We start from the raw sequence: 27,331 nt of genomic DNA on the forward strand, positions 1-27,331 counted from the left end.
AAAAATTTATATGTGATAACTTAAATACGAAACTATTTACATTCGATGGTATAAAAAATCGAAATTACATAGCATGCTTAGATTATGCGACCGCCTTAATCATTTGCTCTACTTTCTTCAAAATGATAAACATATTATAGTATGCTGCTTCTTTTTTAGTCTTGGCATGTGATAGTGCTTGCTTACCAAAAGAAATAGTGGGAAAAAAAAAAAAAGAAAGAATAGAAAGCGAAGCAAAGCAAAAGGACGAAATGAAATTATATTAACCATTCATGTCCAACTCTGTTGATTACCACATACCTTCTCTCTGTCTCCGTCTCTGTCTCTCTGTCTCTCTCTCTCTCTCTCTCTGTAAACCACCATGCTCTTCCTCACTCATCTCCTAGCAGTTCTAGGGGTTGTGTTGCTCCTGCTAATTCTATGGAGGGCAAGATCTTCTCCGAACAAACCCAAAGGTACTGCCTTACCCCCGGAGCTGCCGGGCGCATGGCCGATCATAGGCCACATCCACTTGCTGGGCGGCGAGACCCCGCTGGCCAGGACCCTGGCCGCCATGGCGGACAAGCAGGGCCCGATGTTTCGGATCCGTCTCGGAGTCCACCCGGCGACCATCATAAGCAGCCGTGAGGCGGTCCGGGAGTGCTTCACCACCCACGACAAGGACCTCGCTTCTCGCCCCAAATCCAAGGCGGGAATCCACTTGGGCTACGGGTATGCCGGTTTTGGCTTCGTAGAATACGGGGACTTTTGGCGCGAGATGAGGAAGATCACCATGCTCGAGCTCCTAAGTACTCGAAGGTAGGGCTATAGGATTACAATCTGAATTCAGTTTTAATTCGGTTGAATTTGGTTTGGAATATGAAAGCCAAAGTCAAACTCGAAACCTTAACCTTCTCTTTTCGACTTCGATTCGCGTATCAAGTTTGACCCAACCGAACCCCGACTGCACTGTTCCCTCATAATCGATTGATGAAGGTTCTCTCTGTCTCTCTTGCAGGCTCGACAACCTAAAGCACGTTCAAGCATCAGAAATCGACACCTTCGTCAAGGACCTGCACGCCCTTTGCAGGACCAACTCCATCGACGCCCAAAACGGGTCCTCCAAGGTGGTGGTCATAAGCCAATTGCTCGAGCTCCTGACCTTGAACATCATAATCAGAATGATCGCGAGCAAGAGATACTTCGGACTGTCGTCGGCGTCGACCGGGTCCTCCGCCGACGACGATGAGGAGGCGAGTCACCTGAGGAGGGTGATCAAGGAATTCATGTACATCTCCGGGTTCCCCGCGGTCTCAGACCTGGTGCCCTTCACGGGATGGACCGACTGCGTGGGGACCGTGAAGACCATGAAGAGGGTGGCGAGAGAGCTGGATGAGATCGTCGGGAAATGGGTTGAAGAGCACAAGCTGAAGAGAGAAGGTGATCAGAGAGGGGAAGTGATCGGTGATGTGAAGGAGGATTTCATAGACGTGATGCTGTCCGTGATCGGGGAGGATGGTTTAGCCCAGTTTGGTCACTCTCCTGAGACACTCATCAAGGCAACAATAGTGGTATGTGACTCTTGCGATTGAGCTCGCTCCATTATTAGCATAAAGTAATTGGGTTTTCCATTTTATTCCCTTTCCCATAGTACCTTATTGATGATCCTGGATTGGAAGAAAGGAAAGGAATCGATGGTCCAAAGGCTCCCACCGAACCCATTAATGGCCTTTTCTTGACCAAAGGGTGTTGGAAAATATCTTATGGCCAATTTTTACTTTTCCTAGCAAAAAGTTGTTGCTATAATGTCTGCGATCTTTGTCATCGGAATTTTAAATTATGCCTATTATAACATCTAGCTCAAATCTTTTTTCTGGTACCACTATACTCACTATATATTAACATCCCAATTTTTTTTTTTAATATTAGCAATATCTCAAACTCGAACATGACAAAAATACTCTTCATCCGCCAAAAAATCCAAACTTTGGACTCTTAAGTTCAAGAGTATTGGTGTTATAGTGGGCAAAGTTTAGAATTTTTGGTGATAGATGGAGAGTATTTTTGTAAAACTAGTATGTTTGGGATATTGGTGTCAATAGTGAGAAAATTTTATGATATTTTTATGGTAAACAGAGGATACATTTTGTCATACAGATGCAATTTGGGCGTTTTTACTAACTTAAAAAAAGAGTTTGAAATATTCATGTCACAATCAATATAATTTAGGACTTTTCGCTGTATGTTTCCTAAAATAGTCTAAGCTTCTTCTTGACAATTTTTCCAATTGATCCAGAAAAAGGGTAACCACTCAATTTTTCTGGGTTTATTGTTTTCATAGGATGATGTAAAAGAAGATTAGAATTGGGCCGGATCTAGCTCACCTTCATATTCATACCCTACAGTAGTTTTGTCTTTCTAGAATTGATCTCTGGTCTAAACTATATGTACTGATTCATATTCTTGGTCCTCTGTAATTTTTTGTTTGGCCAATTTACATGCTGAAGAATATTATAGTGGCCGGATCGGACTCAACGTCTTTGAACTTGACATGGGTCCTGTCTCTACTGCTCAATCACAAACACGTCTTGAAGAGAGCTCAAGAAGAGATAGACCTCAAAGTGGGCAAGGATAGATGGGTACAAGACTCTGACATTGAGAACTTGCTTTACCTCCAAGCCATCGTCAAGGAAACCCTACGCCTATATCCGCCAGGTACCTACATTTTCTTGTGATTCGCAATGTTTGACATGACTCAATATTAACACGTCACAGTTGCCATGCAATTGGAAGCACCAATGACGATATTCGGATGTCATGCAACATGATGCATGTGTTGGAGATGTAATGAGATGATATATATGAAAATTTGAATGGTCATTTCTTGGCATCAGGTCCCCTTTTGGTCCCCCATGAAGCGAGAGCAGATTGCAATGTGAGAGGCTATCTCATCCCGAAAGGTACTCGGATATTCGTCAACGCGTGGAAGCTGCACAGAGACCCTCAAGTCTGGTCCGAACCGGAAAAATTCTTACCCGAACGGTTTTTGACAAATCATTCAGGTATGAAGATTTGCCCATCAACCCTACACATATGAAACTCATGAGAACAATTTCAGGAAATTGTTTGAAAGTAGTTTTGTAAAGCAAGGTTGGCCATAAATTCCAATTCAGTCAAAAGAAATGACCAACAAAAAGCATGTTGAATTGATTTGTTTCGTTTTTTCCCTCGAAGGTGTGGATGCTTCAGGTCAGCATTTCGAATTCATTCCGTTTGGATCAGGTAGAAGAATATGCCCGGGAGCTGCGTTCGCATTGCGAGCGACCCACTTGACGTTGGCACGTCTTCTTCAAGGATTCGACTTGGCAACATTGTTGGACGAACTAGTGGACATGACCGAAGGCTTAGGGGTCAACCTGCCCAAGGCCACTCCTCTTCGAGTTGTCCTCAACCCGAGGTTGCCTTCTGTGCTCTATGAGAAATTGACGGCGAATTAGAAACTACTTTCGTTGGGAAGAGCAAAAAGGGTCCATGTATGTGAATAATCTCGCATGACAAAATAGTTACTTGAGTAGATAGTATGGATTAGATGAGTATTAAACAACAATCTTCTTAATGTAGATGCACTGATTGTTGAAATAGTTTGTTATCATAAAAGAGATGTCTCTTGATTAAGAAAATATGCGACTCTTGATTAAGAGAAGAAATGACTTTTGATCAAAGAATATGTGACTCTTGCTTATGAAAAGAAGTGACTCTTCGTCCTAAAAGGAGATTATCGGTGATTATGAAAGGAAATTATTATTGATATAAAGAGTGAAGATGGTTGGAAATAAGATACTTATTCCCAATAGATGTGTCGATTAGTTGTTTGTGAATAAAGATCAGTTCACATTATTTTTAATAACAACGACTATTCATAAATGCTTCTTTTCAAGAACTCTCTTTTTCTCTTTTCATATACTCAACTTTAATGTGCTTCTTTTCAAGAACTCTCTTTTTCTCTTTTCATATACTCAACTTTAATGCATTCACGATGAAATTTCAAGATAAAAATTGAGCAATTGCCGAACTGATTTCTCTGCGGCTTTGGTGTATATCCTAGAGGTATAACAATAATGTTGGCAAATAATACTTTAAGGATAGTGATTGTCATCACGCATTAAGAATTTATTACTACTTCTCTATCTTCATTGGCAATCAAATTTCCCCAAGAATCTTAAGGTAATATTATTTTCATGGAATTGGAATTAGGTGCTTACAATCTTGATAGATTAAGTCATTTTCCTTGTGGCATACTAGATTATCTCCTGTTGGCTATTGTATTTTGAAATTTATGTATAAAAGTGGTGTGATAATCTTGAAAAGAAAATGATAATGAAAGGAAGTGCCAATGAAAGATTTCCACTACTCTATCGAATCATCTATATTAATGCTTCGATCTTCACAAATACTAGTGACATATGAAATGCCTTGGAAATCAAATATAATATCTTACCATGATTAATGGAAATATTGTCTCTCAGCAAGTGAAGCAACTACAAATGTGTTGCCAAATTTAAAAACCTTATTGATTGAAGTTTATGAGTCTCTTCAAGTTATTGTAATTATTTCAAAATTACCTTAAACTCGGAATGATTATTGAAATAAACTTCTTCACACGATTGAGAACCTAATTGTTGATAATGTGATCAAACACATTCAAATTGAAGAAGGTTCTTGAGGTCATGAGGCTAATTATGTAAAAGAAGATTAAATAATGGGAATTTTGTTGAGAATGACAACATGAGTAGAGACAAAGAAAGCACCAAAACAATGGCATGCGATAATTTGATTCATTGGTATTATCATATGGATTTAAGCATGACAATACTTATAAGTGCATTCACTCAAAATTTACCAAAGAATATGGAGTTTATAATTTGCTTATCTGTAAATGATATCGTAATTGTTGGTACAAATATGCTTGGCATAAATAAAACTAATAGGTATCAATCTTCTTAGTTTAAAATGAAAGATTTGAGAGAAATAGATACAATTTTAAGTGTCAAAATGATTAAACATAGTGGGGTTATGCTTTAAGTTAATACCACTATGACAAGAAAATCATTCAAAGATATCTTCATTTGAGAATTAAAGAGTCAAATGTATCATATGATGAGCAACTAAAATGACGAAAACACTGGACAACATCTAGCACAATTAGATATGGCAGTGTAATTGGAAGTCTGATGTATGTTATGCATTGTACTGTGCATTGAAAGGCTATAAGTAGAATTTTTGGATATTTAAAGAAAATGATGCATTATGGTCTATTTTATGAAAGACAACCAACGGTACTAGAAAGATATTCATATGCTATTTGGATAATTAGCATAATTGATAACAAGTTAGCATATGAATGGATTTTTAAGCTTGCAAATGGTGCAATCTCTTGGGCATCAAAGAAGCAAACATGTTTAACTTATTCAACAGTGGAATCTAAATTAAATTACTATTGACCGTTGGTAAAGATGATGAAGGGCTGCAGAAAGTTGTACCCACAACCAGTGGCAACTATATCAACTATGTCTAACGCAAACAATAAAATATATAATGGAAAATTTAGACATATTAGTTTGCGAAATAAGTATGCTTGATAATTAATTACGAATGGAGTTATTTTAGTAATTTACGTTTGGACAAATGATGATCGATCCATTCACTAAGGGACTCTCGAGAGGTTTAGTAAGCAATTCTGCCAAGGGAATGGGTCTTAGACCAATTGATAATGGTCAAGCATAATGAAAACACAACTTTAATAATTTCTAATGAAATTATTTAAGTTAAATGGGTAACAACAACCTATTTGTCGAGACCTAAATTTCGAGTGCACCATCTAGGGTTTAAGCTAATGGACTGCTAAGTCTCTCTAGCTCGGGCTCTCCTAAGCTCATACTAATTTGCGACTTATGTTTTCGTTTTTTAACATGCAAATAGATTTTATCTAGAAGTCGCCACTAATTAATTTATGGTAGGCCGATTAGACACCTAAGTAAAATAACATGAGATTATTTTACTCCTACGAACTAGAGACTTTGGGTACGGGGACTTGACTACACTAGATTTCTCTAATACCCTTTCGCTATCATTCTTTTTATTTTCAAAAATATTTTTGCAGGCATGAATTTATTTTAACCTAAATTATTATCATGCAACAAAAAGTGATAACACGGGTGCTCGATCATTATTAAACACTCAATGAATCAAATGAATTGTTTTAAATGCATAAAGCAAACAATTTTTGGGTTTTCTTTAATTTAGAACTTTATCATAAAACATGCACCTTAACTACATGACCTAATTTTACTAACAAATAAATTCTAACTAAATGAACCTATTATGCAAACTATCTGACATGGGCTCAGTATTTTTGTCTTTTTTTATTATTTGAAATTCGTAATAAATAAAAAAATAATTAACATGTCTAAAATTAATAATTTTCTAAAATGTTTTAGGGGTTAATTTGACTTAAACCCTACCCTATCTTAGAATACCCTTTAAAAAAAAAAATGAGATTATTAAAATGTGCAAACTTTATCTAAGACCCTATTTTAAGAAAAAAAAGGTTATTTAGATTCAACCCTAACCTATTCCAAAAAAATTATCTAAAAGTGCAATCCTAAAATGTAATCCTAATTTACTAAACTAGCACACCCTGATGCAAGATTTGATTTTTTTTTTGTGTTTTTCAAGATAAGCAATTATTAGATAAATATTAAATTTAGACTAATCAAGATGTTCACCAAATGAAGAATTAAAATAATTGAAAAAATAACCTTTGTTGTCTCACGGGTTAAATTAACGATTACTCTAACCTTAAAAATCACGACATATAAGAAAGTTCAAAATAGTTAAAAATTTGATCTGAAGCGTTACGGACCAAATTAATAATTATAATTGATTTAACAATTAAGATATTATCAAAATGTCCAAAAATTAATATAATTAAAAAAATGATCCAATATCTCACGGATCAAATTAATAATTACAATAATTTTGAGTAGGACCCTGCTGATAATGCCTACAAGATTTATGAAATGAAAATTGACATACCGTGTTCTAATTTAAGCAATAATAACAAAACTTAAAAAAAAATTAAATAACATAAAACAAAATAAAAATAAAACAAAAACATAGAACTAAACTACCTATGGAGATTCAAGAAAACAGCGGGGTCGACAGGGGAAGCGGATCACAGGGCGGTTGCTGGTTGGCGTTGGAGCTCCAGCGAGGGCTGGGCGGCGGTAGCAGGATCAAGCGGAGGTCCAGGTGTGGGGATGACGGAGCACTGCAGTAAGCGCAAAGAGGGAGGTTGGGCGCTGCAGGTGAAGCAGGGTGCGGTAGGGAGGGGCACTGCAGGCGGTGGCAAGCAACGGGCTGGACTCGGCAACGGGTGGGGGCGTGAGTTGCGGCAGTAGTGCGGCGGTAATGCTGCTGGTGCTCAGGATGAGACGATGCAGAGCTAGGCGATCGGTGGCGACGAGCGGGCTGCTGCTGGTGCTTGCGAGATACAGTGGCGGCGAGTGTAGTGGTGTCACGGGTTAGCAACAACTTATGGCGTTACTGAGCGGTGTGGGCGCAACAGTCGGCACAGGTGTGCTTATGGACGGAGGCCGGCAGTGGCGTCAGCAGCTACGGAGGCGAGTGGCACGGCGGAGAGGCAGGCGCGGTCGTCGGGCGTTGAGCATGGTCGCTGGACGCCGGGCGCGATGGTGCTCCCGAGGATGTGCAGCGATGGAGGCTCGGCACCGGTGAGGGAAGCGTGAACGAGGACCTATGCTCCTTCTTCTCCTGTTTTTGTTTTTGTTTTTCCCTTTTTTCCTTTTCTCTCTCTTCCGTTACTCTCACGTCTTCTCTCGAGAAAATATTGGCTGGGTTTTACACTCCACATAGGCAAAGGGTAAGACCACTCAGAATTCGACACATGGCGCCACATAGGCGACGGGGTTAGAGGTTCAAAATTTGCGCGGCACACTCCTAAGGCCCACCACTCTGATGCTCTCTCTCCTCAACTCTCCTCTGCGACTTGTCGACTCGTCCTCTCTCTCCCCTCTCTCTCTCCCTGTTCTCCATTCCGTTGCAGGGGGAGAACAAAAATTGCAAGTGCTTCCATATGCTCTTCCCCTCCTCTGCTCTCTCTCTCTCTGCTGGTTGCCCGCGACGCCGACGCCCTTTCCAATGAACCGCGACGCCGACACCCTCCGTCGGTTGCCTTCGTCGCCCCAACGTTGATGCGACGCCCACGCCGACACCGATGCAGCCTTTGCCTCCATCCCTGAACCCGACTCGGATGTTGATGCCCCTCTACCAGTTGCCTCTGTCGCCCCCGACTTCGATGCCGATGCCCCTCCGCCTCTGCCTCCGCTACCAACGTCGTCGCCAACGCCCTTTCGCCTCCCTCTTGCTCCGCTCTCTCCCTCTTTCCTCTGCGAAGCGCCCTTGCTGGCCAACCCCGACGCCGATGAACCCCTTCTCGCGTTTTGGCCTCTCGCCTTGAAGTCGTGTTCCAAAGCACCTTCTATCAAGCGTGTGGAGGGCACTGGCCAAACTTGACACCGACAAACCCCCTCTCGCGTTTTGGCCTCCCTCTCCTCGAACGAAGATCGCTCTCTCTCTCTCTCTCTCTTTTCCTCGACGTAGCACCCCCTGCTCCTAAACGCAGACGTTGCCGACACAGTAGCCTCCCGCCGACGCCGTCGCCTCCCATTGTCGCCTCCCAAGCTCCACCGATAGGCACCCCATTGGCGACTCCCGTATGTCTGAAGGTTCTTTTTTTTTTTTTTTTTGGATTCCACTTAGTAGAATTCATGTTAAGGTTTATAGTCGGATAAGGATGGAGCACATTTGCATTAGGATTTTCTACACCTCCATGGTAAACATGCTCTTGTAGATAGATGGCTCTTTGAAAGCAAGTTTCCACTATAATGTAGATTGTGAAGGAAGATTTTCTTTGCTTTGTATCATTTTGATAAATCTCTTTGCGTTATATTGTTATAACCTAAGATTCATCTTGCCTTGTGATTTGTTGCAATTCATTTGCTTATCATACATTTCTCCGATTCCTCTTCGCCTAATGTAGCATGAGTAATAGGTAGAGATGGTTGGTGACAAAGCTGGAGGCATTCGTTCATCTAGTTTTATTTAGTGACTATTTGTTTGTTTTTCATGTGGAATTTAGTCCCAATGTCTCTCATTATTAGCCCATGCATATTAGTAGTAGTTTTTCATGTGGAATTTAGTCCCAATGTCTCTCATTATTAGCCCATGCATATTAGTAGTAGGATTATGTCATTTTACTCATAAACGATAATGATTGGGATATTTTATTCCCTTAGAATATATAGTTAATTAGTGTAGGTGTCAAACAAGATGGGCTAAATATTGTAAGTTTAGTTTTCTTAGAACTTTTTAATAAATTGGATATTCCATCTTGACAATCACATTTGACAATTTCATAGGAGAAAAAAATCTCATATACTTATGTTTACAAAAGTGCTATTATAATAAAGCTGTCTTCATGTATAATGATGTCTTAAGTCTAATTAAATGCATCATGTAATTGCAGAGCCACAAAGATATTAAGTGCTTCACACTCTCTCTCTCCCTCGGTCCAAATGTGCACACATGCACGAAAAGTTTGTTTGAAGCTGGAGATGCTTAACATTTTAGTCAGTTTGGCGCTTGATTGGATATTTGTCAATATTGCCTGAATATATTAATACTCACAATTGGTTAGTTCATATATTGCATTTTTCTTACCTTTTTTTTATCATGTTATTTTTTTCTATTTGGGCGATAATCCAACAGTAGACCATCATTGTAAGTTTGCAATGATGGTCTACTGTCGTATTCGATCAACAACTTGAGTTTTGCAAGGTTTGCCGCTTGTTATGCCAAAATTACATTTTGCGTTAGTGGTGGTGGTGGTGGTGGTTGGTGTTCTTATTTATTTATTTATTTATTTCATATAGAAAGATAAGAAGAACAAACTTGTAAAAGTATCGAGAAAGGACATGTAGGGTGTAAGCAACTACCTACATCAATCTCTCAAAAGAAAATTGGCATGAAAAGGTAAGTTTGAATTGAGAATTACATCCCCTCCAATTTTCAACAAAGTATTAGTACCAAACAGTTCTTGATAACTGCACTAAAAGGGACTGAAACTATTCAATATTTTTTCCAAGCAGAACACTCATGTTATCATAAAAATATTTGTGACGACATTTCACAAACATATTCTTAATTCACAAGCACGAAGAAGTATGATCCTTGTAAACTTCCATTAACCCATGCAAGTGTAATCACAATAGAATATTTGCAATAGTTAACCACAAAACAAGGGGAAAAAAAAAACATGACACAGGCAGAGCAGCAGGAAATACAAAATACACAGTAAAAGCCAGCCAAGAGCACTAGGACTCATTTTATAGAGATATTGATGCATAAGTACCTTTCCTACAATTTTTCCAATTGATCCAGAAAAAGGGTAACCACTCAATTTTTCTGGGTTTATTGTTTTCATAGGATGATGTAAAAGAAGATTAGAATTGGGCCGGATCTAGCTCACCTTCATATTCATACCCTACAGTAGTTTTGTCTTTCTAGAATTGATCTCTAGTCTAAACTATATGTACTGATTCATATTCTTGGTCCTCTGTAATTTTTTGTCTGGCCAATTTACATGCTGAAGAATATTATAGTGGCCGGATCGGACTCAACGTCTTTGAACTTGACATGGGTCCTGTCTCTACTTCTCAATCACAAACACGTCTTGAAGAGAGCTCAAGAAGAGATAGACCTCAAAGTAGGCAAGGATAGATGGGTACAAGACTCTGACATCGAGAACTTGCTTTACCTCCAAGCCATCGTCAAGGAAACCCTACGCCTATATCCGCCAGGTACCTACATTTTCTTGTGATTCGCAATGTTTGACATGACTCAATATTAACACGTCACAGTTGCCATGCAATTGGAAGCACCAATGACGATATTCGGATGTCATGCAACATGATGCATGTGTTGGAGATGTAATGAGATGATATATATGAAAATTTGAATGGTCATTTCTTGGCATCAGTCCCCTTTTGGTCCCCCATGAAGCGAGAGCAGATTGCAATGTGAGAGGCTATCTCATCCCGAAAGGTACTCGGATATTCGTCAACGCGTGGAAGCTGCATAGAGACCCTCAAGTCTGGTCCGAACCGGAAAAATTCTTACCCGAACGGTTTTTGACAAATCATTCAGGTATGAAGATTTGCCCATCAACCCTACACATATGAAACTCATGAGAACAATTTCAGGAAATTGTTTGAAAGTAGTTTTGTAAAGCAAGGTTGGCCATGAATTCCAATTCAGTCAAAAGAAATGACCAACAAAAAGCATGTTGAATTGATTTGTTTCGTTTTTTCCCTCGAAGGTGTGGATGCTTCAGGTCAGCATTTTGAATTCATTCCGTTTGGATCAGGTAGAAGAATATGCCCGGGAGCTGCGTTCGCATTGCGAGCAACCCACTTGACGTTGGCACGTCTTCTTCAAGGATTCGACTTGGCAACATTGTTGGACGAACTAGTGGACATGACCGAAGGCTTAGGGGTCAACCTGCCCAAGGCCACTCCTCTTCGAGTTGTCCTCAACCCGAGGTTGCCTTCTGTGCTCTATGAGAAATTGACGGCGAATTAGAAACTACTTTCGTTGGGAAGAGCAAAAGGGTCCATGTATGTGAATAATCTCGCATGACAAAATAGTTACTTGAGTAGATAGTATGGATTAGATGAGTATTAAACAACAATCTTCTTAATGTAGATGCACTGATTGTTGAAATAGTTTGTTATCATAAAAGAGATGTCTCTTGATTAAGAAAATATGCGACTCTTGATTAAGAGAAGAAATGACTTTTTGATCAAAGAATATGTGACTCTTGCTTATGAAAAGAAGTGACTCTTCGTCCTAAAAGGAGATTATCGGTGATTATGAAAGGAAATTATTATTGATATAAAGAGTGAAGATGGTTGGAAATAAGATACTTATTCCCAATAGATGTGTCGATTAGTTGTTTGTGAATAAAGATCAGTTCACATTATTTTTAATAACAACGACTATTCATAAATGCTTCTTTTCAAGAACTCTCTTTTCTCTTTTCATATACTCAACTTTAATGTGCTTCTTTTCAAGAACTCTCTTTTCTCTTTTCATATACTCAACTTTAATGCATTCACGATGAAATTTCAAGATAAAAATTGAGCAATTGCCGAACTGATTTCTCTGCGGCTTTGGTGTATATCCTAGAGGTATAACAATAATGTTGGCAAATAATACTTTAAGGATAGTGATTGTCATCACGCATTAAGAATTTATTACTACTTCTCTATCTTCATTGGCAATCAAATTTCCCCAAGAATCTTAAGGTAATATTATTTTCATGGAATTGGAATTAGGTGCTTACAATCTTGATAGATTAAGTCATTTTCCTTGTGGCATACTAGATTATCTCCTGTTGGCTATTGTATTTTGAAATTTATGTATAAAAGTGGTGTGATAATCTTGAAAAGAAAATGATAATGAAAGGAAGTGCCAATGAAAGATTTCCACTACTCTATCGAATCATCTATATTAATGCTTCGATCTTCACAAATACTAGTGACATATGAAATGCCTTGGAAATCAAATATAATATCTTACCATGATTAATGGAAATATTGTCTCTCAGCAAGTGAAGCAACTACAAATGTGTTGCCAAATTTAAAAACCTTATTGATTGAAGTTTATGAGTCTCTTCAAGTTATTGTAATTATTTCAAAATTACCTTAAACTCGGAATGATTATTGAAATAAACTTCTTCACACGATTGAGAACCTAATTGTTGATAATGTGATCAAACACATTCAAATTGAAGAAGGTTCTTGAGGTCATGAGGCTAATTATGTAAAAGAAGATTAAATAATGGGAATTTTGTTGAGAATGACAACATGAGTAGAGACAAAGAAAGCACCAAAACAATGGCATGCGATAATTTGATTCATTGGTATTATCATATGGATTTAAGCATGACAATACTTATAAGTGCATTCACTCAAAATTTACCAAAGAATATGGAGTTTATAATTTGCTTATCTGTAAATGATATCGTAATTGTTGGTACAAATATGCTTGGCATAAATAAAACTAATAGGTATCAATCTTCTTAGTTTAAAATGAAAGATTTGAGAGAAATAGATACAATTTTAAGTGTCAAAATGATTAAACATAGTGGGGTTATGCTTTAAGTTAATACCACTATGACAAGAAAATCATTCAAAGATATCTTCATTTGAGAATTAAAGAGTCAAATGTATCATATGATGAGCAACTAAAATGACGAAAACACTGGACAACATCTAGCACAATTAGATATGGCAGTGCAATTGGAAGTCTGATGTATGTTATGCATTGTACTGTGCATTGAAAGGCTATAAGTAGAATTTTTGGATATTTAAAGAAAATGATGCATTATGGTCTATTTTATGAAAGACAACCAACGGTACTAGAAAGATATTCATATGCTATTTGGATAATTAGCATAATTGATAACAAGTTAGCATATGAATGGATTTTAAGCTTGCAAATGGTGCAATCTCTTGGGCATCAAAGAAGCAAACATGTTTAACTTATTCAATAGTGGAATCTAAATTAAATTACTATTGACCGTTGGTAAAGATGATGAAGGGCTACAGAAAGTTGTACCCACAACCAGTGGCAACTATATCTTTACATTGTGGTAGTGAGGCAACTATGTCTAACGCAAAAAATAAAATATATAATGGAAAATTTAGACATATTAGTTTGCGAAATAAGTATGCTTGATAATTAATTACTAATGGAGTTATTTTAGTAATTTACGTTTGGACAAATGATGATCGATCCATTCACTAAGGGACTCTCGAGAGGTTTAGTAAGCAATTCGCAAGGGAATGGGTCTTAGACCAATTGATAATGGTCAAGCATAATGAAAACACAACTTTAATAATTTCTAATGAAATTATTTAAGTTAAATGGGTAACAACAACCTATTTGTCGAGACCTAAATTTCGAGTGCACCATCTAGGGTTTAAGCTAATGGACTGCTAAGTCTCTCTAGCTCGGGCTCTCCTAAGCTCATACTAATTTGCGACTTATGTTTTCGTTTTTTAACATGCAAATAGATTTTATCTAGAAGTCGCCACTAATTAATTTATGGTAGGCCGATTAGACACCTAAGTAAAATAACATGAGATTATTTTACTCCTACGAACTAGAGACTTTGGGTATGGGGACTTGACTACACTAGATTTCTCTAATACCCTTTCGCTATCATTTTTTTTTATTTTCAAAAATATTTTTGCAGGCAGCATGAATTTATTTTAACCTAAATTATTATCATGCAACAGGGTGATAACACGGGTGCTCGATCATTATTAAACACTCAATGAATCAAATGAATTGTTTTAAATGCACAAAGCAAACAATTTTTGGGTTTTCTTTAATTTAGAACTTTATCATAAAACATGCACCTTAACTACATGACCTAATTTTACTAACAAAGAAATTCTAACTAAATGAACCTATTATGCAAACTATCGACATGGGCTCGTATTTTTGTCTTTTTTTATTATTTGAAATTCGTAATAAATAAAAAAATAGTTAACATGTCTAAAATTACTAATTTTCTAAAATGTTTTAGGGGTTAATTTGACTTAAACCCTACCCTATCTTAGAATACCCTTTAAAAAAAATGAGATTATTAAAATGTGCAAACTTTATCTAAGACCCTATTTTAAGAAAAAAAAGGTTATTTAGATTCAACCCTAACCTATTCCAAAAAAATTATCTAAAAGTGCAATCCTAAAATGTAATCCTAATTTACTAAACTAGCACACCCTGATGCAAGATTTGATTTTTTTTTTTTTTTTTTTTTTTTTTGTGTTTTTCAAGATAAGCAATTATTAGATAAATATTAAATTTAGACTAATCAAGATGTTCACCAAATGAAGAATTAAAATAATTGAAAAAATAACCTGTTGTCTCACGGGTTAAATTAACGATTACTCTAACCTTAAAAATCACGACATATAAGAAAGTTCAAAATAGTTAAAAATTTGATCTGAAGCGTTACGGACCAAAATAATAATTATAATTGATTTAACAATTAAGATATTATCAAAATGTCCAAAAATTAATATAATTAAAAAATGATCCAATATCTCACGGATCAAATTAATAATTACAATAATTTTGAGTAGGACCCTGCTGATAATGCCTACAAGATTTATGAAATGAAAATTGACATACCGTGTTCTAATTTAAGCAATAATAACAAAACTTAAAAAAAAAAATTAAATAACATAAAACAAAATAAAAATAAAACAAAAACATAGAACTAAACTACCTATGGAGATTCAAGAAAACAGCGGGGTCGACAGGGGAAGCGGATCACAGGGCGGTTGCTGGTTGGCGTTGGAGCTCCAGCGAGGGCTGGGCGGCGGTAGCAGGATCAAGCGGAGGTCCAGGTGTGGGGATGACGGAGCACTGTAGTAAGCGCAAAGAGGGAGGTTGGGCGCTGCAGGTGAAGCAGGGTGCGGTAGGGAGGGGCACTGCAGGCGGTGGCAAGCAACGGGCTGGACTCGGCAACAGGTGGGGGCGTGAGTTGCGGCAGTAGTGCGGCGGTAATGCTGCTGGTGCTCAGGATGAGACGATGCAGAGCTAGGCGATCGGTGGCGACGAGCGGGCTGCTGCTGGTGCTTGCGAGATACAGTGGCGGCGAGTGTAGTGGTGTCACGGGTTAGCAACAACTTATGGCGTTACTGAGCGGTGCGGGCGCAACAGTCGGCACAGATGTGCTTATGGACGGAGGCCGGCAGTGGCGTCAGCAGCTACGGAGGCGAGTGGCACGGCGGAGAGGCAGGCGCGGTCGTCAGGCGTTGAGCATGGTCGCTGGACGCCGGGCGCGATGGTGCTCCCGAGGATGTGCAGCGATGGAGGCTCGGCACCGGTGAGGGAAGCGTGAACGAGGACCTATGCTCCTTCTTCTCCTGTTTTTGTTTTTGTTTTTCCCTTTTTTTCCTTTTCTCTCTCTCCCGTTACTCTCACGTCTTCTCTCGAGAAAATATTGGCTGGGTTTTACACTCCACATAGGCAAAGGGTAAGACCACTCAGAATTCGACACATGGCGCCACATAGGCGACGGGGTTAGAGGTTCAAAATTTGCGCGGCACACTCCTAAGGCCCACCACTCTGATGCTCTCTCTCCTCAACTCTCCTCTGCGACTTGTCGACTCGTCCTCTCTCTCCCCTCTCTCTCTCCCTGTTCTCCATTCCGTTCTCTCCATTCCGTTGCAGGGGGAGAACAAAAATCGCAAGTGCTTCCATATGCTCTTCCCCCTCCTCTGCTCTCTCTCCTCTGCTGGTTGCCCGCGACGCCGACGCCCTTTCCAATGAACCGCGACGCCGACGCCCCTCCGTCGGTTGCCTTCGTCGCCCCCAACGTCGATGCTGACGCCCACGCCGACACCGATGCAGCCTTCGCCTCCATCCCCGAACCCGACTCGGATGTTGATGCCCCTCTGCCAGTTGCCTCCGTCGCCCCGACTTCGATGCCGATGCCCCTCCGCCTTTGCCTCCGCTCCCAACATCGTCGCCAACGCCCTTTCGCCTCCCTCTTGCTCCGCTCTCTCCCTCTTTCCTTTGCGAAGCGCCCTTGCTGGCCAACCCCGACGCCGACGAACCCCTTCTCGCGTTTTGGCCTCTCGCCTTGAAGTCGTGTTCCAAAGCACCTTCTATCAAGCATGTGGAGGGCACTGGCCAAACTTGACACCGACAAACCCCCTCTCGCGTTTTGGCCTCCCTCTCCTCGAATGAAGATCGCTCTCTCTCTCTCTCTCTCTCTTTCCTCGACGTAGCACCCCCTGCTCCTAAACGCGAGGCGTTGCCGACACAGAGCCTCCCGCCGACGCCGTCGCCTCCCATCGTCGCCTCCCAAGCTCCACCGAATAGGCACCCCATTGGCGACTCCCGTATGTCTGAAGGTTCTTTTTTTTTTTTTTTGGATTCCACTTAGTAGAATTCATGTTAAGGTTTATAGTCGGATAAGGATGGAGCACATTTGCATTAGGATTTTCTACACCTCCATGGTAAACATGCTCTTGTAGATAGATGGCTCTTTGAAAGCAAGTTTCCACTATAATGTAGATTGTGAAGGAAGATTTTCTTTGCTTTGTATCATTTTGATAAATCTCTTTGCGTTATATTGTTATAACCTAAGATTCATCTTGCCTTGTGATTTGTTGCAATTCATTTGCTTATCATACATTTCTCCGATTCCTCTTCGCCTAATGTAGCATGAGTAATAGGTAGAGATGGTTGGTGACAAAGCTGGAGGCATTCGTTCATCTAGTTTTATTTAGTGACTATTTGTTTGTTTTTCATGTGGAATTTAGTCCCAATGTCTCTCATTATTAGCCCATGCATATTAGTAGTAGTTTTCATGTGGAATTTAGTCCCAATGTCTCTCATTATTAGCCCATGCATATTAGTAGTAGGATTATGTCATTTTACTCATAAACGATAATGATTGGGATATTTTATTCCCTTAGAATATATAGTTAATTAGTGTAGGTGTCAAACAAGATGGGCTAAATATTGTAAGTTTAGTTTTCTTAGAACTTTTTAATAAATTGGATATTCCATCTTGACAATCACATTTGACAATTTCATGGGAGAAAAAATCTCATATACTTATGTTTACAAAAGTGCTATTATAATAAAGCTGTCTTCATGTATAATGATGTCTTAAGTCTAATTAAATGCATCATGTAATTGCAGAGCCACAAAGATATTAAGTGCTTCACACTCTCTCTCTCCCTCGGTCCAAATGTGCACACATGCACGAAAAGTTTGTTTGAAGCTGGAGATGCTTAACATTTTAGTCAGTTTGGCGCTTGATTGGATATTTGTCAATATTGCCTGAATATATTAATACTCACAATTGGTTAGTTCATATATTGCATTTTTCTTACCTTTTTTTTATCATGTTATTTTTTTCTATTTGGGCGATAATCCAACAGTAGACCATCATTGTAAGTTTGCAATGATGGTCTACTGTCGTATTCGATCAACAACTTGAGTTTTGCAAGGTTTGCCGCTTGTTATGCCAAAATTACATTTTGCGTTAGTGGTGGTGGTGGTGGTGGTGGTGTTCTTATTTATTTATTTATTTATTTATTTCATATAGAAAGATAAGAAGAACAAACTTGTAAAAGTATCGAGAAAGGACATGTAGGGTGTAAGCAACTACCTACATCAACCTCTCAAAAGAAAATTGGCATGAAAAGGTAAGTTTGAATTGAGAATTACATCCCCTCCAATTTTCAACAAAGTATTAGTACCAAACAATTCTTGATAATTGCACTAAAAGGGACTGAAACTATTCAATATTTTTTCCAAGCAGAACACTCATGTTATCATAAAAATATTTGTGACGACATTTCACAAACATATTCTTAATTCACAAGCACGAAGAAGTATGATCCTTGTAAACTTCCATTAACCAATGCAAGTGTAATCACAATAGAATATTTGCAATAGTTAACCACAAAACAAGGGGAAAAAAAAAACATGACACAGCAGAGCAGCAGGTAATACAAAATACACAGTAAAAGCCAGCCAAGAGCACTAAGACTCATTTTATAGAGATATTGATGCATAAGTACCTTTCCTCTAAGTAAAGTATGCGCCTGTCTCAGCTAGCCTAGATTCATTTCATGGAACTAACATTTATCGTAATGAACAGTCAACACAACTCTTCAAAAAGATTGAAACCTTTGGAAGATGACTACATCAAGGAAATAGCAGCAAATAACAAATTAAACATCACACAATCTCCATATGACAAGTAATGACCAACATACTAGAAGGGGTTCCTCTTTCTGTACAAAATTGCATATGTGTGGCTTTTCTTTTGCAGCCGTTTTGTATAGGGGCAGTACTACCTTCTTAATGGAATTTTCTTTATTGTTCAAACAACGACGACGACAACAACAACAACAAAGACATCTCAACAGGGAAAAGAAGCCACTGACTTTATTTGACATGGCATCCTGTCGAACATACACTTTGCCATCATAAGGATTCACGGGTCCTTTCTGCTCCTCATCTGCAACTACACAGATAATATGTTAAAGTCAGATAAGTGATGGAGTAAACATGAAATGAGAACTAAGAAGAGGAATAACTCAGATAGATAGATGTGGCTGTCCAAATAAGATACCCCAAAGTTTGCACTCATATCCCGTTCTATCCATGGAAGTGTCAGTACTTACTATAATGATCTTGATCCATTTAGCACTTGCTATATTACCCAAGCAAAAAAAGCATATGACTTCTCAAAAAAACCAGAAAGAGTGGTGTTTTTACATGAAAAGACAAGATTCTCAAGATCAAACAGCTGATCTTTACTAACCCATTACAAATAACGTAGGGCACCTTCACATTATACATGGGATCTTATTAGTATAAGATAGTAAAACAGGTGCCCCTCCCTCCACATCAGTAAGCAATAATACTGTCAGAACAGACACGGACGAAGGCGGAGGTCGCGAGAGGGAGGCGAAGGGGCGTCAGCGTTGGCGTCAGGGGCGAAGGCGGAGACAGAAGCGTCCTGAGTTGAAATTGCACTGGATTAGAAGGAGAAATATTCTCTTGATTAGAAGAAAGGGAGGTGATAAAGCTCAAAAGGTATTAGGATGACCTCTGTAATCTAGAAAAACTGCATGGTTAACACTGAATTACCATTTACCAAATTTGCAATTGTTGCAGCACTCGTGTTCAGTGTTGGCTGTAAAAGAGGACCAATCACCAAGCCTGGGTTGATTGTAGCCATATCAATACCCTTTTCTTTTCACGAATTTCCAGGAAGCATCCTCAGCTAAAGTCTTTGAGAGTGCATACCACAACTGTTGGAAGAAAAAGAGAGGGAGATAAAGCACTCTTGACGAAACAGAAAGCCACTTCCAAATGGACGACATTATGATAACTTCTGAGTTGTGCCGAAATGGAATGGCAGGTTTTAGTTAATTACCAGAAAAATTCAACAGGAAAGATCACATCAAGGAATGGTTAACCATGCAATGTCGACACTTACACTCACGTTGATCATCTCGGCTCCAGTCCAATATAACACTTGAGACAAGAAGAGTACTGAATTGGACAAGATGCTTACGTTTCTTTTCCTGCAGAACTCTGGATCAGAAAACCAATTTTCATCAACTGCAACATCAACTGTCAATGGTTGTCCAGTGAACGCAACTGCAAGCATAGATGATGTTAAGACCACACGCTTGACAGAAGGTGCTTTGGAACACGACTTCAGAACATTAAGAGTCCCCTTCAAGGCGGGAGGCCAAAACGCGAGCAGGGGGTTCGTCGGCGTCGGGGTTGGCCAGCAAGGGCGCTCCGCAGAGGAAAGAGGGAGAGAGCGGAGCAGAGGTCGCGAGAGGGAGGCGAAAGTGCGTCCGAGTCGGGTTCAGGGGCGGAGGCGAAGGCTACGTCGGCACGGAGAACGGAAAGAGAGAGGAGAGAGGAGAGAGAGAGGACGAGTGGACAGGGTCGCAGAGGAGAGAGAGCGTCAGAGTGGTGGGTCCCAGGAGCGCGCCGCGCAAATTTGCAGCTTGTCAGAGAGGAAGAGACAAGTTGCTCAAAAAAAAAAAAAAATAGATGAAGAGACAAGACTACTCTTGGACGAGAAAGGGGGGGTTCCGCTTTTGTTCTTTTTACGAATTTTTTTACGAATTCCCCTCCCTTTTGTCTGTACGCGCACAGCACCTTTTATAAAGAAAAAATTTAGATCTTTATGACATGTATTTTTTCTAATTTTACTTGTGATAATTCCCTGAATATATATTGAAATATATGCACTCACGCAATATTCTCTTTTGTATTTTTTTTTAAATATTTCATTAGAAAGTTTCCTTTCTACTCAATAATATGCCCCTCCGTGTATATTATCTGAATATATGAAAAATCTCGCATGAATATGCGAAAAATCTCATGTCGTATCAATGCTTATTGTCGGTCCAATGCAAAAAAGGAATTAAATAGAATAAAATAATTGTTTCTAAATTATATGTTATGTAATTTATTTTTATTTTTTGGGGGTAAAAGTTAATCCATTTTTTATGCAAAAATTTAGGTATCAACATTATTGTAGCTTGACAGTGATTGATTACCAAGACACAAGATTAGTACTCATAAAAAGTTAGGAGGATGAGTCTTAGAAAACACTATTGATGAAGTTCAAGGTTTTAGCAAGACAATGCTAAGACAACAAATTTAGGAACGTCACCTATATAAACATAAGAAGTAGTGCCACTTCTAACAAAAGTTAGATGAACTTTTGTAAATATTCATGAATGTAGGAGGAGCACAAAGCCATAAAAGTGCTTAGGTGTATGAAATTCCTCACCCAATGTGTATAAATTCACATGTGTGATGATTTAATTAACAAGCGACATCATGATTCACTAATTTTGTTAATAGAATTATTCACACTAATTCAAGATTCAAATTTTAATAGATACCTTCTTGTATGTATGAATTTATGTAAATTAGTGTAGATAACAAACTAAGTGTGGGATTGTTAAAATAATTTATTATCATAAAATATGCATCTCTTGTTTAAGAGAACACGTGACTCTTGGTTATGAAAAAAAAAAGTGACTCTTCATTTTAAGAGGAGGTTATTGGTAGTTATGAAATAAAGTCATTCTTGACATGAAGAGTGGTAATGGTTAAAAATAATGTATATATTCCCAATAGATGTATTGATGAATAAAGACCAATTCACATATTATTTATAATAACCACAACTGTTCATAAATATTTTTTGAAAACTCTATCTTCTTCTCTTTTCATACATGCAATTTTAACATATTCCAAATGAAATTCTAAGAGATAAATTAAGTAATTGTTAAATCGTTTCTTTGCACTTTTGTGTGTATTCTAGAGACATGGTTGTTTTAAACCCAATAGCAACAATAGTAAGGGCAAACAATACCTCAAAAATAATGATCATCATATCAAGAATTTATTAGTACTTCTCTATCTTCATTAATAAATAAATTTCCTCAACACCAATGTCATCCTCTCGTGCACAAGAAACTAGCGATTCATCTCCTTTTTTCACCCTCTTGTTAGGCAAAGTTTGACATCCACAAGTCTAGGCACCTCCGAGAGTCGACTTCCGAGAAATTTTCTAAGAAGCCATGCCTAGTAGGGTTATGTTGCTAGCCTTATCATTATATTTTATTTGAAAAGATAAAACATATTATGGTATGTATTTTTTTTCTCGGCATGTGGAAGCACTTGCTAATCCAAAAAATAGCGGGAAAAAGAAAAAAAAGAAAAAGGAAAGGATAAGGTGGAAGTTAAATAATAGTCATTCAACTTTGTTCATTTGCACATGCCTTCTCCCTCCCTCCCTCTCTCTCTCTCTCAACCACCATGCTCTTCCTCACTCATCTCCTAGCAGTTCTAGGTTTTCTGTTGCTCTTACTAATCCTATGGAGGGCAAGATCTTCTCCCAAAATGCCCAAAGGCACCATCTTACCCCCGGAGCTGCCGGGCGCATGGCCGATCATAGGCCACCTCCACTTGCTACGCGGTGAGACCCCACTGGCCAGGACCCTGGCTGCCATGGCCGACAAGCAAGGGCCGATGTTCCGGATCTGGCTCGGAGTCCATCCGACGACCGTCATAAGCAGCCGCGAGGCGGTCCGGGAGTGCTTCACCACCCACGACAAGGAGCTAGCTTCTCGTCCCAAATCCATGGCGGGAGTCCACTTGGGCTACGGGCACACCGTTTTCGTCTTCGCGGAATACGGAGACCTTTGGCGCGAGATGAGGAAGATCACCATGCTCGAGCTCCTATGCACTCGAAGGTAGGACGGTAGGATTATAGTCTGAATTTAGATTGGTTCCATTCAGTTTAGAAGATAAAAGTAGTCGTGTTTGGCTTTGGCCTTAATCAAGCAAAACTTCACTGAATTATACACGGGTTGAACCAAATGGAACTCAATCCTTTTTTAGGCCCGATTGGTTCAACTTTAAGAAATGATTTTAGGAAAATGTAAATATTTTTTTAGGTAAAATTTTTTTAGATAAAGGGATTTTTCGAAGTACTACACTGTTTAGTAAATTGTAATGTCAAATAGAATTGAAAAGTAATTTAGTATAAACACCTCATATTTGTAATTGACTTTTGTTATTATTATTTTTTTTTAAGTCTAGAGATCAAATCTGGCTAAACCGCCAGATTTGGCCACCGGACGGCCAGATCTAGCCTCCAAACCACTAGATTTGGCCGTCGGAGAGCCAGGCAACACCGCTTGGGTCCGCGTGACCTCAAGAGGCGTCGCCTGGTGCGCGCGAGCTAGGCGACGCTGTGTGAGGTCCCACCTAGGTCGCGGGTCGCGCCACCCCAGTAGTAGTCACCGTGGAGGCACAACCCCCAAGCAGAAGTGGCGGCTATTGGAGAAGCCCGACTCTCAGTCAGGAAAGACAGACGAATGGGGAAAAAGATGAGTGACAGAACTTACATTTCCTAAATGCCCAATACTCAAAAGCAGGTTTTGAGGTGCATTGGGCTTTCATAAAAAAAAAAAAAAAAAAAAACCTTCATCCAGAAAGAAAGAAAGCCCAACCGGAGCTCTAGAACCTGAACCTCCAGAGCGAGACAAGGAACTATCCACTGAGCACTGACTAAATGCAGACCAGACGGATAGTGAGTTCGGACAGACAGAAGACCCATCCATCAACAAAAAGAATCCAAATAGAAGGCCCGCACAGGGAAAAAGAAGAGAGAAAGCCGAAGGAAGAAAAGAGATTGGAATGCTGATATTTCACCAATGAACTTTCAAAATTGTTTACCAAACACAATATTTTCCCCAATCCCTTGGAAAAGTTGAATCAAACGGGGCTTTCCTGGGACATTAAGCAAGGTCACAACAGGGATTCTCCAATTGGAGTTCCATTAATAAATACTTGTTACAAATGCTATCTCTTCGTAATGGATCAAGAAACTGAACTCCAATTGAAATCATAACCTTTTCTTTTCGACTTTGATTTACATATCAAGCTCGACTTTCTGATACTCTACACATCGAATCCACCGCACTGTTCACTCATAATCTTGTGATGAAGGCTCTCTCTGTTTCTCTTGCAGGCTTGACAATCTAAAGCACGTTCAAGAATCAGAAATCGACTCCTTCGTCAAGGACCTGCGCACCCTTTGCATGACCAACACCGACGACGCCCAAAATGGGTCCTCCAAGGGGGTGGTCATAAGCGAATTGCTCGAGCTCCTGACCTTGAACATCATGACCAGAATGCTCGCGAGCAAGAGATACTTCGGACAATTGTCAGCGTCGACTGGGTCCTCCACCGATTACGACGAGGCAAGTCACCTGAGGGAATTGATCAAGGACTTCATGTACCTTTTTGGGCTCCCTGTAGTTTCAGACTTCTTGCCCTTCCCGGAATGGACCGACTGCACGGGAACCGTGAAGACCATGAAGAGGGTGGCGAGAGAACTCGATGAGATCGTTGGGAAATGGGTTGAAGAGCACAAGCTGAAGAGATGTGATCACAGAGGAGAAGCGATCGATGTGAGGGAGGATTTCATAGACGTTATGCTGTCCATGATCGGGGAGGATAGTTTCGCCAAGTTTGGTCACCCTCCTGAGAGGCTCATCAAGGCAACAGTAGTGGTATGACTCTTGTGATAAAGCAATTGGGTTTTCCATTTTATTCCCTTCCCTTCATATTTTCTTGATAATCCTTGATTGGAGGAAAGGAAGGAATCAATAGTCCAAAGCTTCCACTGAACCCATTAATGGCCTTTCTCGACTGAAGGGTGTCGGAAAATATCTTGTGGTCAATTTGCACTTTTCCTAGCAAGAAATTGGTGCCATAATATCTGAGATCTATATGACTGAAATCTTAATTTATGTCCATTGTGATATCGATATCACAATTTTTTTTTTGTCATCAGTGTACTTCTATGATATCAACAGTCCAAACTTTTCTTGTATCGTCAATCTCTCAAACTCATATGAATGTGATCCCAAACTTTGGACTTCCAAGTTTAAGGGCATTGATGTCATAGTGGGCAAAGTTTATTCTTTTTTTTCTTTTTAGGTGATAGACGGAAAGTATTTTTGTAAGATAGTATGTTTGGGGTATTGGCGTCACAATAAGAAATGTTTTATGATTTTTTTTTTATGGTAAATAGAGGATGTGTTTTGTTATACAGGTACAATTTTAGGCAGTTTTAGTGACTTACAAAAAGAGTTTGAGATATTGATGTCATGACCATTAGGACTTTTGGCAATATATTTTTTGAAATTGTCTAGGCTTCTTCTTGACAATTTTTCCAAATTGATCCAGAAAAGGGTAAAAGGGTCCACTCAGTTTTTTTTTTTGGGTTGATAGTTTTCTTAGAATGATGTAAAAGAACTCACCTTCATATTCAAACCCTGCAGTAGCTTTATCTTCTTTCTAGAATTGATGTGTGGTCTAAATTATATGTACTGATTCATGTTCTTGGTCCTCTGTGATTTTTCATTTGGCCAATTTACATGCTGAAGAACAATATAGTGGCCGGATCAGACACAACATATCTGACCTTGACATGGGTCTTGTCTCTATTACTCAACCACAAACACATCTTGAAGAGAGCTCAAGAAGAGATGGACCTCATGGTGGGCAAGGACAAATGGATACAAGACTCCGACATTGAGAACTTGCCTTACCTCCAAGCCATCGTCAAGGAAACCCTACGCCTATATCCAACAGGTACCTCGATTTTCATGTGATTCATAATGTTTGATACGACTTGATATTAACACGTCATAGTCACCGCACAATTGGAAGCATTGAGCACGACATCCGAATGTGAAGCGACATGATGCGTGTCTTGGAGATGTAATGGGATGATATATATGAAAATTTGAATGACCATTCCTTGGCATCAGCTCCCCTTGCAGCCCCGCATGAAGCGAGAGCGGACTGCACCGTGAGCGGCTATCGCATCCCCAAAGGTACTCGGATAATCATCAATGTGTGGAAACTACACAGAGATCCTCAAGTCTGGTCCAACCCGGAAAAATTCTTGCCCGAAAGGTTCTTAACAAATCATTCAGGTACGAAGATCTACCCATCAACCTTAGGCATATGGAACTCCTAAGAAAATGTTAGGGACAAAAAATGGCTTGAAAGTATTTTTATCAAGCAAGGCTTGCAATGAATCTCAATTCAGTCAAAAGAATTGACTAACAAAAATCATGTTAAATTCAATTATTTCATTTATTTTTTTTGGGTCCCCTTGAAGGTATGGATGCTTTGGGTCAGCATTTCAAGTTCATTCCATTTGGGTCGGGTAGAAGATCATGCCCGGGAGCCATGTTGGCATTGCGAGTGACCCACTTGACGTTGGCTCGTCTTCTTCAAGGATTTGACTTGGCCACACCGTCGAACAAACCGGTGGACATGACCGAAGGCTTAGGGGTCACCCTGCCCAAGGCCTCTCCTCTTCGAGTCATCCTCACCCCAAGGTTGCCTCCCACGCTCTATGAGCAATTGACGGAAAATTAAAAACTATTTTCGTCGGGAAAAGAAAAAAAAATCCATGTATGTGAGTAATCTTGCTTAACAAAATAATTATGTGTGTAAATAATATGGATTGGACGAGTGTTAAACCATGATCATCTTGATATAGATGCACCGATACTATCCTCTAATATACAAAAAAAACTTTCGTTTCATCTCCTTTTTCCCCCTTTTGTTAGGTAAAGTTTGGTACCTTTAAGTCTAGGCACTTCGGGGGGTTGAAATTTGAGAAAATTTTTGAGAGATGATGCCTGGTACAATTATGTTGCCATCCTTTTCATTAGGATGTCCCATGCTTGATTCAATGGTTGACATGGATCGATTAAAGTCAAAGGATGATAAAGTTTCCTACTTAGAAAAATAATTATTATCTCTTGAAGCCTTCAATTGTAAGTTTTAATTCCATAGAAGCAAGAAAAGGGATAATCTTCTTTTGGAGCCCAAAGTAAAAGACCTAGCAAAATCACATAGGTAGGGGGATCCTAAATCCAATTGCATTGGGCAATTTTAGTAATTGCATTCCTATGGTTGAAAATTTAGGAAATGTATCGCCAAAAAAGGAGGGAGAGAGAGAGAAAGAGTCTACATTAGATCTGTTAGGCCTTCAATGATTGATTTGTTACCATCTACTTTCAAAGAG

General features: G+C 39.3%; 3 protein-coding genes and 1 long non-coding RNA gene across 4 annotated transcripts; 3 read left to right on the plus strand and 1 right to left on the minus strand.

The window, feature by feature from the left end:
- The first annotated feature begins 282 nt into the window (after nucleotides 1–282).
- On the plus strand, nucleotides 283–3,749 carry LOC104456517 (cytochrome P450 CYP82D47). Its single transcript, XM_010071324.3, has 5 exons — nucleotides 283–798; nucleotides 998–1,550; nucleotides 2,487–2,694; nucleotides 2,874–3,041; nucleotides 3,214–3,749. Exons 1-5 carry the CDS (start codon nucleotides 362–364, stop codon nucleotides 3,474–3,476), a joined length of 1,629 nt encoding a protein of 542 aa, XP_010069626.2. The 5' UTR covers nucleotides 283–361; the 3' UTR covers nucleotides 3,477–3,749.
- Nucleotides 3,750–7,171: 3,422 nt separating this feature from the next.
- Nucleotides 7,172–11,909, plus strand: LOC120286976 (xanthotoxin 5-hydroxylase CYP82C4-like). Its single transcript, XM_039299590.1, has 4 exons — nucleotides 7,172–7,314; nucleotides 7,607–7,783; nucleotides 11,099–11,265; nucleotides 11,438–11,909. Exons 1-4 carry the CDS (start codon nucleotides 7,172–7,174, stop codon nucleotides 11,698–11,700), a joined length of 750 nt encoding a protein of 249 aa, XP_039155524.1. The 3' UTR covers nucleotides 11,701–11,909.
- Nucleotides 11,910–19,535: 7,626 nt separating this feature from the next.
- Nucleotides 19,536–20,553, minus strand: LOC104456518. The gene is made up of 3 exons (XR_005545405.1): nucleotides 20,249–20,553; nucleotides 19,819–19,982; nucleotides 19,536–19,687 (listed from the first exon to the last, which is right to left on the minus strand). It is a non-coding gene; the product is annotated as an uncharacterized LOC104456518 (long non-coding RNA).
- A 1,932-nt stretch (nucleotides 20,554–22,485) lies between these two features.
- On the plus strand, nucleotides 22,486–26,783 carry LOC104456519 (cytochrome P450 CYP82D47). Its single transcript, XM_039299081.1, has 5 exons — nucleotides 22,486–22,964; nucleotides 24,248–24,791; nucleotides 25,671–25,878; nucleotides 26,058–26,225; nucleotides 26,414–26,783. The coding sequence occupies exons 1-5, from the start codon at nucleotides 22,528–22,530 to the stop codon at nucleotides 26,674–26,676; spliced, it is 1,620 nt and encodes a 539-aa protein (XP_039155015.1). The 5' UTR covers nucleotides 22,486–22,527; the 3' UTR covers nucleotides 26,677–26,783.
- Nucleotides 26,784–27,331: the final 548 nt, after the last annotated feature.

Source organism: Eucalyptus grandis, chromosome 8, assembly GCF_016545825.1.
Source record: "Eucalyptus grandis isolate ANBG69807.140 chromosome 8, ASM1654582v1, whole genome shotgun sequence".
In the NCBI taxonomy this organism is placed as follows: Eukaryota; Viridiplantae; Streptophyta; class Magnoliopsida; order Myrtales; family Myrtaceae; genus Eucalyptus; species Eucalyptus grandis.

Excerpts from the sequence above, each read along its gene's own strand:
- LOC120286976 (XM_039299590.1), top strand. The coding sequence starts at position 7,172 with ATGGAGATTCAAGAAAACAGCGGGGTCGACAGGGGAAGCGGATCACAG. Across the intron at positions 7,784-11,098 it reads TCGGCACCGGTGAGGGAAGC|TCCCCTTTTGGTCCCCCATG; the intron begins GTGAACGAGGAC and ends TCTTGGCATCAG. Across the intron at positions 11,266-11,437 it reads GTTTTTGACAAATCATTCAG|GTGTGGATGCTTCAGGTCAG; the intron begins GTATGAAGATTT and ends TTTCCCTCGAAG.
- LOC104456517 (XM_010071324.3), top strand. The coding sequence starts at position 362 with ATGCTCTTCCTCACTCATCTCCTAGCAGTTCTAGGGGTTGTGTTGCTC. Across the intron at positions 799-997 it reads GAGCTCCTAAGTACTCGAAG|GCTCGACAACCTAAAGCACG; the intron begins GTAGGGCTATAG and ends TCTCTCTTGCAG. Across the intron at positions 3,042-3,213 it reads GTTTTTGACAAATCATTCAG|GTGTGGATGCTTCAGGTCAG; the intron begins GTATGAAGATTT and ends TTTCCCTCGAAG.
- LOC104456519 (XM_039299081.1), top strand. The coding sequence starts at position 22,528 with ATGCTCTTCCTCACTCATCTCCTAGCAGTTCTAGGTTTTCTGTTGCTC. Across the intron at positions 25,879-26,057 it reads CCTACGCCTATATCCAACAG|CTCCCCTTGCAGCCCCGCAT; the intron begins GTACCTCGATTT and ends CCTTGGCATCAG. Across the intron at positions 26,226-26,413 it reads GTTCTTAACAAATCATTCAG|GTATGGATGCTTTGGGTCAG; the intron begins GTACGAAGATCT and ends GTCCCCTTGAAG.